Raw genomic sequence first — 17,096 nt, 5'->3', positions numbered from 1 at the left:
TACACATGGACTCTGTCTTTTTTTTTCTTTGCTAAACAGACAGTAACTCTCCACAATATTTTTAATCTCAACAAGATGTCCAGCGGCTGATGATGCAAAAGTGTTACATCAACAAAGGGGATGATAGTTTGGAGCGTTCCAGGTCTGACATTTTTGGCCAAGGAGCTGTGTATTGTGGCCACTGATTCCTCCCTGCACAGCATGCTTGCTTTGGGCAGGAGACTACTTTTCATTGACTCCTGTTGTGTGCCTCCCTCCTCCTTATTTTAGGCTTCCCCAAGAAGTTATGACTGGAAGTTTCATGGTTTTAGATGAAAGAGCCTGTTGTCTTGTTGAATTATCTCCTTTCTGTCTATATATAAAGCAAAGTTGGCAGGTAAAAAAAAAAAATACAGTAAAACAAAAGCTCTGTTATAGTAACATCTTGGGCTGGATTAGAATAAAACTGAAAGATTGGTCTAATATTTTTACCTGTAGTCCACTGGCACCTGGCAGTGGAACTGGCCTTATTTGACTTTGGATGGGTTCCTGAGCACTGGTGGGATCTAACCCACTGAAGTTTATTCACTGAAATAAATTGTGATGAGTATCAGATTGTTTAGATTAGAAAAGTGTATATTATGGAATTTTAACATAATACACATTTGTAATTGTGGATATTGAGTAGCCATAAGTGCTTGTACTCCTAGATCTTTGAGAGAAAAATTGTTTTAAAACCTAAAAGAAACACTTTCAGTTTTTTAATACTCTAGTGCAACATTTTAAGCTAACTATTTTTTTTTTATACTGACTGAAGTGGACCCAACTCATGAACCTTTTCATTCACTGAAAGTGTAGCTGATACTTTTAAAAAGTAAGGCCTTAAGAACTTTCTCATGACAGCTAAACTTCTTGAATTCATATAAAAAATCTGCTTAGATCACATAATTTAGCCTTCCAGCTGTAGTTTTATTGTGCAAAATATAAATTGATTTATAAGCTCGTTGTTTCATAGACGTGCCTGTTCCTTACGTACGACTGTTATTGTCGTAGTCTGTGTTCCCTCACAGTGTAAAACCTTCAGACATCTCTGCAGTCTCTGTTAGGCTGATTCCATCAGGTACTACTTCTGGTCACGAAGTTTTCCCCTATTTAATAAAGGTAAGGTGGGATAATTGGTCGATTTCTACCTGAATGCATCATTAACCGTTGCAAGAGGGAAAATTAGGGCGTGGGTTTTGTGTCTTTTTTTTTTTTTTCTTTTTGTAAATCTTATTTTTGATGCAAAGGCAGTTCTGTCGCCAGCCAGTCCAGAGTGTGTAGCCTCTCCCCCCTGCCATAAAACAATGAGCACATTCAGGCACAACTCGTGTTTTCAGTTATTAAAAAACGGAGCCGTCTGTCTCTGCCTGTGACTTTAATCTTTAAGCCTTTATTCCCTGTACCCCACCCCCTCTTTCTTTCCCCAACCTTTTGTTTGTGAAGTGCAGAGCTACAGGATATGTGGGCCTGGAGTTTCTGAATGTATTGTGCATTCCCCTGGCAGTTACAGATGTTTATAACCCTGACTGATGTTATTTCAGTATTGTGGAGGGTGAAGAGAAAATTAAAGAACACTTTGCCCCTAGCAGTCTTCAATTTTTAAAATTTTTTTTAAAAAGTTATTTTTGAGGACAGGGGAGGGGAAAAAAGAAGCAGCAAAATCTAAACTCTAATTTTTTTTTACAAAAAATCTTGTTTAGCGTTCTCAGATGGAACATATCTGAGAGCTGTGCAGGAATCTTCCCATAGACTACCATAACTCATCTGTTAGGACAGGGTGTTGCATGCAGTGTTGTAAAAAGCATAATAGGGCTGGATTATGGTACAAAACAAGCTGCTTGGTGTGGAGTGCATGACCTTTGCTTGCTTTATTTCAAAGACAGAGACAAGGTAGCTTAGGGCTAGTAATGATTTTAGAGTAGAATCACATGAATTTATTTCCAGCTTTGTATGGAACTTGGTCTTCTTTTTTTTGTAGAAGAATGATTTAGAATCTGATGAGTTGAGTTTTACTTTTGGACTGGTGACTTGTAGAATTGTTTAAGAAAACTTATTTGTTAGTCTTGTAGAAATATACTCTTGATCTGTACAAGGTTTTAAATCAATTTTTTATTGGAGGTGTTTGAGCTATCTAAGGTTGCAGGTACAGGATTGATGTCCTTGAATTGACAAGATGGAGAGAAGAGAATCTAGTAGCAAATCTCTGTGATGTGATCAAGGTGATAATTTGGGTGTTTCTTGGGGATTCCAGTGCATTTCATGATTTTCAGGGTAGTAGACCTAAAGCATTAAATCTAAGTAAAGTTCAATGAAGTTGAGAATTTCAAGGTGGTTCAGCAGTATCTCTTAGGTACAACCTTTGTATCTATACCTCTACTTGACTGTGTTCAATCTGCTGTTTATAGGTTTTGGAAGTTTGGAGTTGCATATCTAAATGTATATTCAGGTCTGTTTAGCTACACTTGTGTGATGGCTCTTGTCTCCTATGACTGCTGTATGGAAGTTCTTGTTAGACTGATCTTTTGAAGACATGGCAGAAGAATGGACAAGAATTTACAGTGAGATATCCTTTGGCTAGGCAGGACTTTAAAGAAATTAACACAAAAGATAGCAAGAAAGTCTTCCTGTCATCTAATATTAAACTGACTAAAATATGCTTAAAGAAATTCTAACAGATGTTCCAAGATGTTCATAATTCAGTCATTCTCCAAAGCACCCAGAGGGAGGCAATAGATGCTCTGTAGTAACAATTCTCCAGTCTTCTGGGAAGGAAAAAAGCAATTAGTTGGTCATTAGGCATAGCACATTCTTTTTATCCTGAAATCATCAAGTTGTGTATTGCTTGTGTAAGGATTTCTGAGATGCTCTGGTTCTCTTTGTATTACAGCATGGGGGCATGGATGTGATCAAATCCTAGATATGCTAATGGAAAGATATCATCTTGTACAAATGTTAAAAGAACTTGAAAAGATGAAGAGCTGAGTGTGAAATAGCACTGATAGAGAACAGAATTTATAGAAACATAGTAGATATTGTTCAACTGTCTTTCCCCCTCCTGCTCCCCGCCTCTGAATCCAGTACTGGGCCTCTATTTAATAGTAGATTCAAATACAGAAATATGGACACATTGATTAGGAGGCATTTCAGTTGTGCTGTTCTTGGAAAGCAGAGTGTTCAGTTGTCTGAAAAGCTAATACAGGAGTTCACTGCCTGAAGCAGCTCATTCGTTTGGTCTTGGAAAATCTATCAAATTATTCCAGTAATTTTTATTGTACTACTTTACTCCTCCCCATACAAACCTGGTTTTGTATGATTTATCATTCATAATGAAAGGTATAGCCTGCTATAGGCTGAGCCCAGAAGATCCTGTAGTATTGGGGAGGTAGCAGGAATTTTCATCACTGTAGGTACCAGAGGCTTTTGCTCACTATTTGCCTCCACACTCCAGTGTTTATTATTAGTAGAGGAACCTCAGGTGGGACATTGCTGCAGCTGGGAACATTGTTTCTGTCTGGTGTGAACTGGGTCCTTAGAGATGGAGCAGAAGACTCCAGATGTGTAGAAGTCTGTCAGAACTGGGGATGAGCTCATGTCCTCGTTCATGCAGGTTTGGTGCCTTTATTCTTCTGGATGCTCGATTCTTTTTATACTGTTTAGCCACTATTTTCTTGTTCTGATCTTGGAGATAGCTTCGAAGATGGTATCTGTCTGTATTCCCCGGAGGATGGAGTGGGCAGAATGATCGTACTTGTAAGTCATATTTTTTGCAACATATTTAGCATTATCATATGCAAATATAATTACTTTTTTTTTTTAACTTGAAACTTAGCATGGGATCTTGTAGAGAAGAAATGTAAAGCTGATATGGGTCAAGACTATAAAAAGGGTATTTTTTTTTTTAATCTTGTTCCTTTTGACCTGTTTGCTTTTCAGTGTTTACAGTAAAGACTTTATGGACCATCAGGGACCATTTATGGTCACTTTGTAAGGCCCAAGTGTAATGTTACCTTATATTTAACTCTTCAGAGCAGTGCAAAAACACATGTGGCCTTGATACCAAAACAAAATACCTCTGAATAACAAGTCTGAAACTTGAACTAACCACTCATTAGGCTCTAGGAAAACTTGCTAGAACCTTAAGCACACAATATATTCTAAGGAGGTCAAAGTGGGGTTTTACAAGTATCCATTTTTTATACTTTGCACCTTTCTTTTTCCTGAAACATGAACATTGATTTACTGTCACATTTGTTTCAAAAACCTTGTTTTATGAACTGAACAACTCCTACTCAGAAGGAATTTCACTGCAAACCTCTAAGTTTGGGTTTGATATGAATCAGTGGAATTACAGGTGCCGGAAACGGGACATGACTTCTTGTTAAGATATTTTATAGTCTGGATGCCAAATTATGAAACCCCACCAGAAAAACCCAAACAAACCAGATTTGCAACCTGAATTGTAATAACCCAAATGATATCTTCTGTGCTTTCTCTTGCTTTCAAATGTACAAAATAATAATTTTTGCTACTATATGCCATAGATTGTACTCCAAGGCTGGTGAGCTGTATAATGACATTCAGTCTAAAATGTTAAGTAACTTTAGTTTTGTACAGTATCCTAAATATTTAACTTCTCAGCTTCACTGCTGTCTGTATTTGCATATACATATATATGAATGACACATTAAAAAGTTAATGTTTGCTAATTAATTCAAAATTTATGCATTTTCGACTTCAAGCCAAGAAAGAAATTAAAGCAGTTGAAATACCACAATGTTGTGCAATTCAGCAAATGCTACCTTTTTTTGTAGCAGTCATCTGTGTCTACTCGGAATGATTGTTGCTTTTCCGAGGCATGTAGGCTTTTTTAAACCCTACCACAGTTAATGTTTTTGGCATTAAAATAAGTAGAGGTCTCTTCTGGATTCTGTCCAGTTTGTGCCTTGTCCATATAGAAATTCAGATCTAGTAATAGGTAGCATTACAGAGAAGAACTTCACTACATATGGAGGAAAGATGATATCTTCTCTCGTATGGTGCTTTACCTCCATTTTTATACATGCTATGTATTACATGGCATTTCTTGTTACAAGGCAAGGATTGTTTGCTTTACTGTGCCCTCACTGTCTATAGGATTCTCATTTCGGGTGGTTTTCTGGTTTTCTTCAGAAGTATTTTGAAGAACAGGAATTTAAATGCCAGACCCTAGTAGTCACTTACCTGGTTTGTTACGTTTTCTTTGGAAACAGTCAAAACGAATGCTTTGGAGGGTTAAAGCAAGAAAAGTCAGTGATGGAATGAAGTGTCCCTTGCTTTAAATTTCATTTTAGTATCTTTTACACAGGATAAAATCATAAATGTTTTATAAACAATGGAATTTCATCCAACTGGATGTAGCTTTAAAAATCTTAATGATGTGAATATCAAAGCTGCATTTCTATTTGTCTGAAGACAAGTGGTATGTAGCAGCACTGAGTTTGGGTTGTTGTGCTATTTACTGTCACATAATTGATTGTGCTCTTTTATTGGAGGTGTGTTATTTCCCTTTCTCTTGTTCAGCTTCACTTGCTTTTGTCATTGCATGCTGTTAACATGGATTTTTCTTTGTAAGTGAAGTTGTTTTTGAAGGACTTAATTGTATTTGTCTTGTTTCCTTTTTTCTTTAAGGAATCTTTTAAGTTTTCTTTTCCAGAAAGTGACTATCTCTAAATGCAGTATTTTGTTTCAATATTACACTGTATATAGGTCAAGTCTAATACTTTACCTTTTTTGGCTGCTCCTACACATAAAGCAATTTTGCATTGAGTAGCATATAATGACTGTCATTTCATAATTTTCTGAAGTAGTAGCACTAGTTTTGTGTATATATATTTGTGCTTAGATTTCTTCCAGTGCTTCCTAACAATACTGTTTATTCAACTTTAAGTTTCTCTGGAATTCCTCAAGCTGGTGTTTCAAGGACAGCTTGTCCTGCAGCAGTGTCCCTCCCCTAGAAATGGGAGGTTTGCTTTACTCTTTCCTCTTTTCCCTTTGCAGCTCCTGGCTGTTTGGTCCTGCTGCCTCCCCTGTGCCAACTCTGGCTGTCCCTGGGCACTGCAGCAGCTGGGTCACCTTTGTCAGCTTCAGGGAGAGGTGTCTGGTGTGGCTGAGTTGAACTGACTGGTCTGAGCTTCAACTTTTGCCGTTCATCTGATCCTCTGTGAGCTGTGGGAGACCTGAATAAGCACAGTAGGAACTTCCCAGCTCAAGGAACTGCAGTCTCCATGACCAGGTGCCAGAGCAAATGCCTTTTCACTGCTCCACTTCACTGACAAGTGCTTCTAGGTGTACCTGACTATGTACACATAGTGATGGAGATCAGTGCAATAACCAAGTAAAGCGTGTGTTTTGCCCTGGTTTAAAACCAGTAGTGATTTCTATTTGTGAGTCTTTGGAGGAAGGATTCTCTTTAATTTTATGTAATTTTTACAAAACTACGTGTATTTTTGATGTGTGTTTATCCAGTGAATTTAGTTAGATTGCAATGAAGGCTTCCTGGTTTTGCCTTGTTTTGGAATAGTCTCTCCTCTGTAGTAGTGGAAATGACAGAAGTGTTCAGACATTTCTCAGACTGGTGCTCTTGGTTTTCCTCACAAGAGGCTTTCTCTGAAGAGGCTAAAGACAACGTGGGACTCCTTACATCCTTGTGAAGGATCTTTTGATAATCTTCTTTCTTCATGTCTTGTAGTGCCTTTTTTGAGTGCATTTTCATTTTAAAGTTTGTTTGTGTGAGGTTTTTTTTTCTGTAACTCTTCTATTTAATATAAGCTTATTCCTGTGTGCAATATTGCAATAACTAGACCAGCATACAATAGTAAATTATTGGAAGATGTTCCCCAGTCTTTCTTAGCATGACCTTCATAAAGGTCTTAACAGCTCTGTTCGTGCTCCTCAGCACGGCCAGTCAAGCTCTAATCACTATAGACATTTCCTCCTTTTGAAGAACAAAATTGTTTCTGATACAAATAAGTTAGAACTTATTCAAACAAGATAGATCCTTGGATGACTTGACAGAGGAGAGCGTAGAGGCCTTCATTGTTTTTATGCTCTTCAGAACAACATGGCACACTGTTTCATCTGGGAGATGAGGTATAAAATATATTCCGAGGGGATTCTTGGGTGAGGTCTTTTGCAAAAGAACATAGTTGAACTCAGGTTTACAAATAAATAACAGGTTAAAACAAAGAAATAAAATAAATAACAAATAAGAGAGGAGTTATTTGTGTATAAGAAACGGACTTCTTCCCATTATGCCCTTATTTCTGTACTGGTTTCCCTTTCTAGCTCTCAGTTTAAGACCAACCATAGTGGCTGGTTTTCATCTAAAGAGAATTTGTGCAATGACATAATGCTTCTAATTGTAAGCTTTACTGTGTGTTCAGAAAGAAGTGGGTTGCCAGTCAGATGCTTGCTACCAGAGATATTCCAAACTGTCCAGAGTTTGAAGCTGCACAGCTCTGTTTGAACTTACTGATATCCTTAAGAACGACCTGCTTTGGATATGGTGGTGGGATGCCTGAACTCCATGAGTTCCTTTTCTTTTCAAAGTGTTTCCTAACAGGAGTTGTATCAGTTTTGATCCATGATTTGCATTGCTTTGCAGAGGGTTTCTTCATGTGTAATTCATGCTTTCCAGTTGTGTGCATGTCTCTTCTGCCCCCTCACACCTCCTGTTTCTGTTTGAATTTTGGGAGATTTCGTATCCCGTCAAACATTTTCCTTATTCATCACAGTGCCTCTCCTAAGGTAACTAGCAAAATCCTGTGTGACTTGTACCATCTCCCAAGGTGTTACTCTATATGAGAAGAGGGAATAATTTAGTTGTTTCTGAATAAAGTTTCTTAACAAAAAAAAAAAACAGAGAGGGGGTTGGGAAGGGGGAAGTTGCATACTCACTGCATGATATAGACAATATTTCCTGCGACAGGAGATACTAACCTCAAAGAATTTAAAATAAAACATCGATTTTATTATTTTTTTTGAAAGTGGAATAGGGGAGGCAAAAATGGTAGAATAGTTGGTCTTTTTATCCCATGTGCAGATGAAATTGATTAAACCTTAAAAACTCGCCTCAATCCACCCGGTTTATTAATTGAAGAATTTCCTCTTCCCTAGAATGGGAAGTGCACATTAAAACACAGCTTTGCCCCTGAGTAGCAATGATACTTGAGAACAGTACATTTTCTACAATCCTATTTTCTCTTCTACAGTAAAGGAAATCCTAACATGGTAAAAAGCATATTTTAAAAAAAAAAAGGTATGTTTAAGGAAGTCCTCTTTCATTTCCTTGTAAAGCATGAAATCAAATTATAGCCCATGGCCCACAATTATTTTATTTTTACATTTCAAATTCCATTTTCTGCTTCCTTTTGGTGCCTGTGAACAGGAGTTGTACTGTTTGACTAAAGTCAGCTAAAAAGATTACCACAAACAGGACACAGTAGTTTAAAGAAGCCCTGAGTCAGAATCTCTGTCTATGTTCCATTATTGTGTGGTGTGCAAAACCTCCCCCTCATTCAAGAGGGACCTGACCTCTTTTCTTCTTCCCTTTGCTACCCAGGTTTTACCTTTCAGAGTCAAATCAGCTTTATATTGATGGATTATGGGGAATCTGCTTGCCAAAACAGTGCAACTTGTAAATGCTCTTATATTCTTGATGTGTATTTGTTAAAGAGAAAACAATTGAGGTTCTGCCTATTTACTGAAAATGCCTTTTGGATTTCCTTCTCAGTAAGATTGGAATGAGCATCTAGTTCAGTGCTTGGAGGTTATAATGGAGTGGTTCTGAAAGTGGACTCAGTGCATGTATAATAAGAGTAATAAATTTTTGGAACTGGTAAAGTAATACAAGAGGCTGAAATGTTTGGGGTCTTGTTTGTTTGGGTTTGTTTGTTTGTTTTTTTCCTAGACCTAATAATGTCTTTTTTTTTCTACCTTACTGTAAATGTTACACCGTGGTACTACCACAGCTCAGTCTGGCAGTTTGGGTGTATCATTTACAAGCATGCAACAGGTTGCACAAGCAGAAGGTATTTTGAGTTCATGTACATGCAGAACTGAAACAACTTCTGTGATCAAGGTTGAAGGATATTTTTTTATTTAAGATGTAATGTTCTGTTCCAAAATAAAACATGGCTGTTATAGTGCTTTATGGTTTTTAAAAATGCAGCCTGTAGCTTGGGTACTCCCATTGGTGTTACCCTGTGAGTACTGGTGGAGCAAATGTGGGGTTTATTAATTGTATGTTTTTGTGTAAGGATGTGACACAGTAGCATGTAAACATTGCAGAGCTTGTCTACTTTAGCTGCAGTGAGCAAGATCAAGTGTGCTTTACTTTTTGTGTGGAAATCAAAGGTGGGTGCAACACTAAACGTGTTTACGAGGACTGAGTTTAATGAAGGGGATGAAGGTCTGAAGCCTTGTTGCCTGGAACTCTGAGTAGGCCTTTCTTCCTATTTCCGTAAAGGTTTGAAGATATATTATACAAAATAATGCAAATGCAGAGAATGCAGTGCATTTCATCCTAAAGGTTAAAAGTTCATCAATACATCCTTTTATTAATGCATACTATTCTTTTTCGTTGTACTCAGGCAGTAGCTGGTGAGTTCTTTCAGGCTCCAAGGGTGAGAGCTAGCTAGGAATGATGGTGGTGCAGGTGGTATCATTTTGCTCTTCCCTTGGAGAAATTGAGCCAATTGCCAGTTTAGGGAAACTTGAGTTGCTGTATTCTGTGCTTTTGAAAATTGTTATAATTCGTGACATCTGTGTTTCAACTAGTGTCATGAATAGAGAGTAATAAATTACTTCCCCAGTGACTGTTTATAATCAGGTACTCCCCAAAATTCAGGAACAAGAGTGGGTTGTGACTGTTAAAAGCAGTAGCTAGACTTTATCTTGTCTGTGAAGGTGTTTTTTTTATTATCTGAGTTCAGTGTTCCCTGTCACTTTTGTGGTACAAGTGAGTGCTGCTACCTCCAGGTTTAGCTGGCACTTGCAGTTTTTGTGATGCTATGCTGCTGGTCTTGTGTTTTGCCTGTATCTGGCTGTCATCCAGATTCTCTCAGTTGATGTTTTATCTTTCTTGTTTGTTTTTCTTCACTCTGACTATCTACTTTACTTTATTTTTACTGTGGTTTAGCTGCTTATCTTTGCCATATAATTCCCATCTTTTCCTACCCGCTTGTGTTTTCTGATGACAACTAGTTTGTTTCATTTGTTTTTTTTTGCAGGGCTTCATCTGAGCCTTGTGTCATCACACAAAGGGTACTCCAGTAGTTGATCTTTCATTTTCAAGCAAAGTGAGAAATCACTCATCGGGATTTATCTGTCTGAATGTTCTTGAACACTTCTTTCATAGATGAAGTGGCAAATAAAGAGTGACACCCCTGTTTTTTCTGTAGAAGAAATAATTTGAGTATCTTAGTTTAACTTTGTCACTGATTCTATATGACTTTCTATATGACCTATATGCAGATAAAATATTTTTGATTGCTGTGCTTCCTTATACACAGACCTGTCCTTTGCATGTGTCTCTACTTTGTTCAGAGTAATTTCAAACCATTTGCCTTCTTTGAAGGCTGGAGGAACGCTCAACTCTTCCATAATCTCTTCCAGATCACTCTTCTTAACTGTGTGGGACCATATCCTGTCTCCTTTTTTTGAGCAAAAGCTGAGTGTTTCAGTTCTCTGTTCCATTTCACACAAGAGCACATGGCTGGCATTCTGTAGTCAGATAGTGCAGGTTTATTGAGTGATATTTTCACCATGTTTTATTCTTGTTGCTATTTTTGGAGTCTCCACTTGGTGTGGCTGTATTTATTTTATCTTTACAAGTGAGATTGGATTACTTGAGAATACTCATATAATCCATCCTCACTTCACTGTTCCTAGTTAAATCTTACTCTGCTGTTGAAAATTATTCAGAAATGTTGTTTCTTTCATTGACTGAACTCTGATATGATCGTGAGCTGACTGTTTACTAGTGTGCTAGAGATGATGTAAGTAGTGAATATGAAGTTAAACATATTCTAGGTCTACTGTTACCACTTGCATGCTATTAGAGCAAGTGTACTGAATGAGATGTTCCATGTTAAATGGGGGACAGTTACAGTTTTGTCAAATGACCTGTCAACTTTCCTGATTGGAAATGTTACATTTGTGAATCCCTGTGCACTGTATTTTGACTTCTCTAGATTTTGTTCTAGTATTTAATGGGCTCTATGCATGGATGATGGGCAACTAAGAAAATGGGTTCTTGAATAAAACAAAATGTAAAACTGTGTAGGAGAAGATTGAAGGATTGGGAAGAAGGTGAGTTGTTAAAGATGGCTCAAAGAGGAAAGTTAAGGAACTAAATCTTAGCATTAGTTTTTTGCCTTGTTACCCGATGGTTCTGTAAACTTGAGCACTCATGCCTTGATATGCATGAGTAAACATGTACAAAACATCCTGATGCCTTGGGGAGAATGCAGTCAAAAGTATTTCTGTCAGTGCTGTCCCGATCTTTCCCTTGGTTCCGTGGCTCTGTTGAAGGGCAGCAGCTTCCCACCCTGCCTGTGTGCCAGCTCTCTGCCTGTTGTGTCTGCTCTTCCATCTTGTGCCATCTCTTACAAACTGTGGCCAGTCAGCACGTTAAGGCTTTGCAGGAGACACGGTAGCTGTGCCGACAATGTTTGTGAACTTGTGTATGCTGCTGTTTCCTTGACTTGTAATATTTTTTTGTCTGGAGTGTCATGGTGTGTTTTCTGGGGTGTCTGGAGTTTTTCCATGGACTGTAGTTATTCCTTTGTTCATCTTGTCTTTGCTATGAAATGCCCCGAGTAGACATTCTTGACCTTCTAGCAACTGGGTTGATGATTTTTGTGGCTCTTTTAAAGTATTGCTAATAGATTCATACATACAGTAATTGTAAGCATTTGTTTTATAGCAAATGTATTCAAAGCAGTTGATTTAGTGTTCCAAGATAAAGTGGCCCTTGTACTGAAACTGCATGTAACAGTTCAGTGCAGATTTTGTCTCCTGTTGAAATGAGGAGATACCCGTTATATACACTGTATATATAATGGATCTTATCAAGCCTTTTCAAGGCCAGGTTTGGGTCTGGTTACTTTGGCTTAACTTTGGATCATGAGGGTTGCTATGCTTTAGTAGTCATGGTACAGTTATCTAAGGCTAAAGCTGCAGCATCAATTTTTTACTAGGTGTCCTTTTAGTACTATTAATAATCCATTGGACTTGATGGTTTGGTTTTAATTATTAATTCCCATTTATTTTAAGGATGACACCTGTGTAGTGAGAATTACTGTGTGGTACAGTTTAATACAAAACGTGTGTTAAGTGTAAAAAAGCCCTGCTGTATGTACTTGTAAAAGTGGATCCATTCTGATTATTAACTATTTTGTCCTACTCAAAACTATTTTCATGCTGCTTGTTCTCCTTGCTTCCTGACCTTTAGGTCTGCACTTGTGTGGTATATAGTCTGAACCTTTGGTACAGCCTTGATGACTTCTGTGTTGTAATTTAAGCAAGTTCTAAATCAATACAATTCTTGAAACAATAAAAATACAAACTACTTTTGAAGATATAACATCCATCCAAAGTTTGTTAGGGTGAGATATTTGAAACTATTAGTGAAAATTCTGATGAAACGTTGGGAATGTCATAATTATTCCAATAGTGCTCTGAAGGGTTTAGCATTCATTATTACAAGATGAAAGCTCTGGTAGGTTGAAAATAGTCATTTGTAAACGTAATTTTTTTTTTTTTTTACTGTTGTAGTTCCCACCCGCTCATTCACCCCTGCACTTCAACCTTGGACTGATTTCCTATCCTGAGTTCATGGGAATTAGGAACAAGGGTAGCTGTTGTCATAGCCATTGTAAAAGCCTTAAAAAAAAAAAAAGGCAAGAGGGAAGGCTGGAGAGGGTGAAGGAACAAGGAACAGTTGTATTGATTTCTTGTTCTTCTCATTTAAGGCAAATATTAAAAGTACTTAAGTTCAGAATGCTGCAGTTTTATGTGATTTCTAGCTTCTGCCATCTTTCAAAATGTGCTTTTTTTGACATATAATTTTCTGGTAGTTCAGCTTTAAATTTTGTTTTAGTTTTTTATATTTAAACTTTGTCAATATTAAGGTCTGTTGCACTTTACTATTTTGGTATTCAGTATTTCAGTTACCTGGAATGAAACAAGAAAATTCGGAATATAATTAGTGGAAGGCCCAACATTCATCAAAAGCTTCCTTGAAAACAAATTTAAATCCGTGAAATTCAGGTTGCTTCAATCAAAAGATTAAGGGTTCATGACAACAATACTTTGAAAAATCAAAGTAATCCATAAGCATGATAGGTAACTTCAGTGTAAAATTTAGGAGCTTTTTCATGAAGGGATCTAAGAATCAGATCTTTGTTACCTGTGTTTGAGATTACATGTTCAAGTACTCCGGATGTGAATTGGGAGTAAGTGGCAATATAGTGCAGGTTTATGAATCACCTCTTCCTCATGTTGAGGGATTGTAGGAATTTCTTTAGACTTGGGATAAACTTGCCTCTGGTGGTCATCACTTTGTTTTCACTTTTATCAAATTTTGGGCTTTGAAAGAAAAATGGTAGGAAGGAGGTAGGGACTGAGGATTGTTGATGTACTTATGGGGCATGTGGTTGGCTCTTGTTGGGGTTGCTCTGAGCGTGCAACTCTCTGCAGTGTTACTGTGTTTCTTCAGCTCTATCATATTCCTATTTAGTTTCTTAGATTATAATTTTTAATTGAGGCAAAAGTCATGCTTGTGTTGCTGCAAGGTTAATTTTCTTAGCACTTTTTTTAAAGACAGTGATAACAGCCTTAGACTTGAACTATCAGTGTGGGGGAATATGTAAACTACCACATTCTTCAGTATTTTTTATGATCTGATGGTAGCATATAACAGCTTAAATTCCTGAGGTCTTTATTTCAAAAGAGCCATGCAGTCAGTGCATACTTTGACGTGTGTTTTGTTTGTCTTTCTGGGTATTTGTACATCTCCTGACATTTTTTATGGTAGCTATTTGAGAAAATGATCCTTAATCTTTTTTTATGCTGCTGCCATACTGACTGTGAATTCTCCTCCAGGTGCCCAGATTATCGATTTGATGATGCTTGTAATAGATGTGACAAAAGGGATGCAGACACAGTCAGCAGAGTGCTTGGTAATTGGGCAAATTGCCTGCCAGAAGATGGTGGTGGTTCTGAACAAAATAGATCTCCTTCCAGAGGGAAAGAGACAAAGTGCCATTGAGAAGATGACTAAGAAAATGCAGAAGACCTTGGAAAATACAAAGTAAGTGAACAGTGATGTTAACACCTGACTTGTAACAAAATGTTAAAGAAAAATTATCAACATTTCCCTTCCAATGGGCTTCTAAGCATACCGAGACAGCTAGCAGAGATAATGAGAAGAGAATGAAAAGATTGCTGGAAACTCAAGTGCCATTCCAAATTCACATGTGCAAGTATCATTTGTAGAGAAGTATTTTCCTATAATTAAGCTTTTCAGTTTAATAACACAAAGAATACCCAGGTGAAAAGTTTTGAGTCTGTTTGGTTGGTTTTGTTTGTTGTGGGGGTAGGTGTTTTCTGGGTGTGTTGGGGGTTTTTTGTGTGTTTGTTTTTTTTGTTTTTTTTTTTACCCTGTGTTTTTGGTTTTGTTTTTTTTTCTTTCTTTTTGGTTGTTGTTTGTGTGTGGGGTTTTGTTTGTTTTCTGGTTTTTTTCTATTGTTGTTGTTTTTGTTGTTTTGTTTGTTTTTTTTAGCCTTTGGGCTTGCAACTTTTGTTGTAATCTGCAAGTCTGTTTCACTCCACAGAAAATGAAAGTGTTAGGAAATCTGCTTAAATGAGGATGAAAGCTGTGATTTCACCAATTAGAGATAGCAGAATGATGGAACTTTATATAATGTAATGTGACTGGCTGGGACAATATTTGTCAGCCCTATTTTGGTACGTTAGTTGAGGTACATAATGAATGAAGTGTAGTGAGGTTCATGAGTGGAATTGCGGCTGGTTTTGAAGTGCAAAAATAAAATACTTATTTAGTGGTTACACAAACTGAAGCACAGCTTTGCTTTGGTCAGGGATGTAAGGTGACATAACTGTTGGGTCACATTTTGATTTGAAGAATCTGAGGAACAGGATTCAGTGAACAGAGGAGAGAACAAAAATTCAGTTTGTGCATGTGCTGTCTGTGCTTTGTGGTGCTTTGAAAGCACTGCTGACCTGGCTGTGATTGCAAAGTGCTTGTCCTGTTTTATCAGGCTGAGGTGTTTCTTGGCAGCCTCTTTACCACTTGACTTTGAATCTCAAATGCATGGCTTTTAACTACTTTTTTTGTTTCCAAACTACTCTTGTTAGTTGGACATATGCTGAGACCATTTGACAGCTGCCTCTGAACCCAGACACTTGGCAGTGAGGTTTTTTTGCTTGGGTTTTTTTTTTAATAGTTTATTTGTTGATAATGATTTTCACTACACATACAGGCATACATGTACAATTCCACAGCAGTAAGCAAAGCTGAGGTCTGTTGCAGCTGTGGAGTAGGTGTTGCCATCAATGCTGGGAAAATTATTGTGGTGTTGTCAGGAAATTATATAGAAGGTGGGAAAAAAAATAGGCAGGGGAAAGTAACTGTTGTATATTTGAATAGTTTGATACTAGTAAGTTGTCACTGACTATGGGGAAGAGCGGAGAAATTGGGATTTCAGGGAACTTCTAGCCTTCAGGTGAACCTGGAACTACTTTATATTGACACATATAGGAGATGTGTGGTCTAATGGTGGGAGTCTTTCTCTCTTTCAGGTTCTGTGGGTGTCCTATTGTTGCTGTTGCAGCAAAGCCCGGTGGACCAGAAGCCCCAGAGTCTGAGAATCCACTGGGTGTTTCTGAATTGATTGAGGTACCTGCTGAAGAACATCATAATAACATAAAACATGCTCAAGCTTTTCTCTTAAGTCTTTTTGAGTACAGTGTATTAGTATCTAGGGTTGAGGAACTCCTGCATTAATTCCAGTTTTAAGGAACCTGGTTCTTTAGGGATTCCTTTCAGTGAATTGAGAAGTTGAAGTTACATGCCCCAAAAGTGGATCTCCTTTTTCAACTACTAGGCTACAAAGCCTTTGAATAGTTGTGTCTTAAGAAATGACCGTGCACAAGTGTGCTGAAATTGTCTTTAAAGTTGTAAAGACTTAGGAAGCATAGTGAATAAAAATCAGCTTTAAAATTCTGCCGAATCTGTGGTAGGTGTTGTTTTATAGTTGTACTATAGTTAAGAAAACAGGAAAGTTGTAAAGTCAGGCACTCAAAAGTTACACATTGGGAATTGTCTCCTTCCTCCATGTGTGTATTATGGTCCAGTGTTTAATTGCATGATTCTTTATTATAAACCCCCCCACCTTACTTCTTGCACAGGATGGACAGGACTCAACCAGTGAGCAGGTAGTCCATGTTTTATTTTAATTCTCATTATTCTCTGTGTGGCCTCATGACTCCATTCAAATACTGCTCTGCATTCAGAGTAATTAATTTCCTCCTGGAGTTTTCTTGGCACACATCACTGTGGTCTTGAGTACTTGGCAAACAGTTAAATTTACTTCCAAAACACCTATGGGAACTGTAGAGGTGACTTTAATCCATATTTAGATTGGAAAGTTGAGGCACAAAGGAGCTAAGTCCACTGAGTTTACTAATTTTAATTGCCAAATTTAAGGAAACTAGGAACTATTTTGGGACATGCTTGTGTTCAGATCACAGTACCTGCCAATTCTGATTTCAGTTATGAGTGCTTAGCACTTCTGTTAAGCTTTGAGGTTTCTGTTTGGACAGTTTGAGATGTATAGTCAGTGATTACCTGTAGAAATTTCATTTTTGTGAGAATGACAATACATGGGAGTTCTGCCCTAAGTATAGAATCCATTCTCTAAAGAAACACTGCCTGCCTTCATGGTGAAATCATCTTCTCTGATGCCCTACCTTGCTTACTGCTTGTCTTACACATCTGCAAAAGATAAAAA

At 37.5% G+C, this 17,096-nt stretch overlaps 1 protein-coding gene across 1 annotated transcript in view; it reads left to right on the top strand.

Moving 5' to 3' along the window:
* Positions 1–17,096, top strand: part of EEFSEC (eukaryotic elongation factor, selenocysteine-tRNA specific) — a 122,700-nt gene that overhangs the window by 18,486 nt on the left and 87,118 nt on the right. Inside the window, exons 2-3 of the mRNA XM_027729172.2 lie at positions 14,167–14,374; positions 15,886–15,982. Coding sequence (XP_027584973.1) covers positions 14,167–14,374; positions 15,886–15,982 — 305 coding nt within the window. The remainder of the gene's footprint in view (positions 1–14,166; positions 14,375–15,885; positions 15,983–17,096) is intronic.

Source organism: Pipra filicauda, unplaced genomic scaffold (assembly GCF_003945595.2).
Source record: "Pipra filicauda isolate LSUMZ 115617 unplaced genomic scaffold, ASM394559v2 scaffold165_size2600900_pilon, whole genome shotgun sequence".
In the NCBI taxonomy this organism is placed as follows: Eukaryota; Metazoa; Chordata; class Aves; order Passeriformes; family Pipridae; genus Pipra; species Pipra filicauda.
Note: the sequence above shows the minus strand (reverse complement) of the source record. Positions and strands in the feature narration are given on the sequence as shown.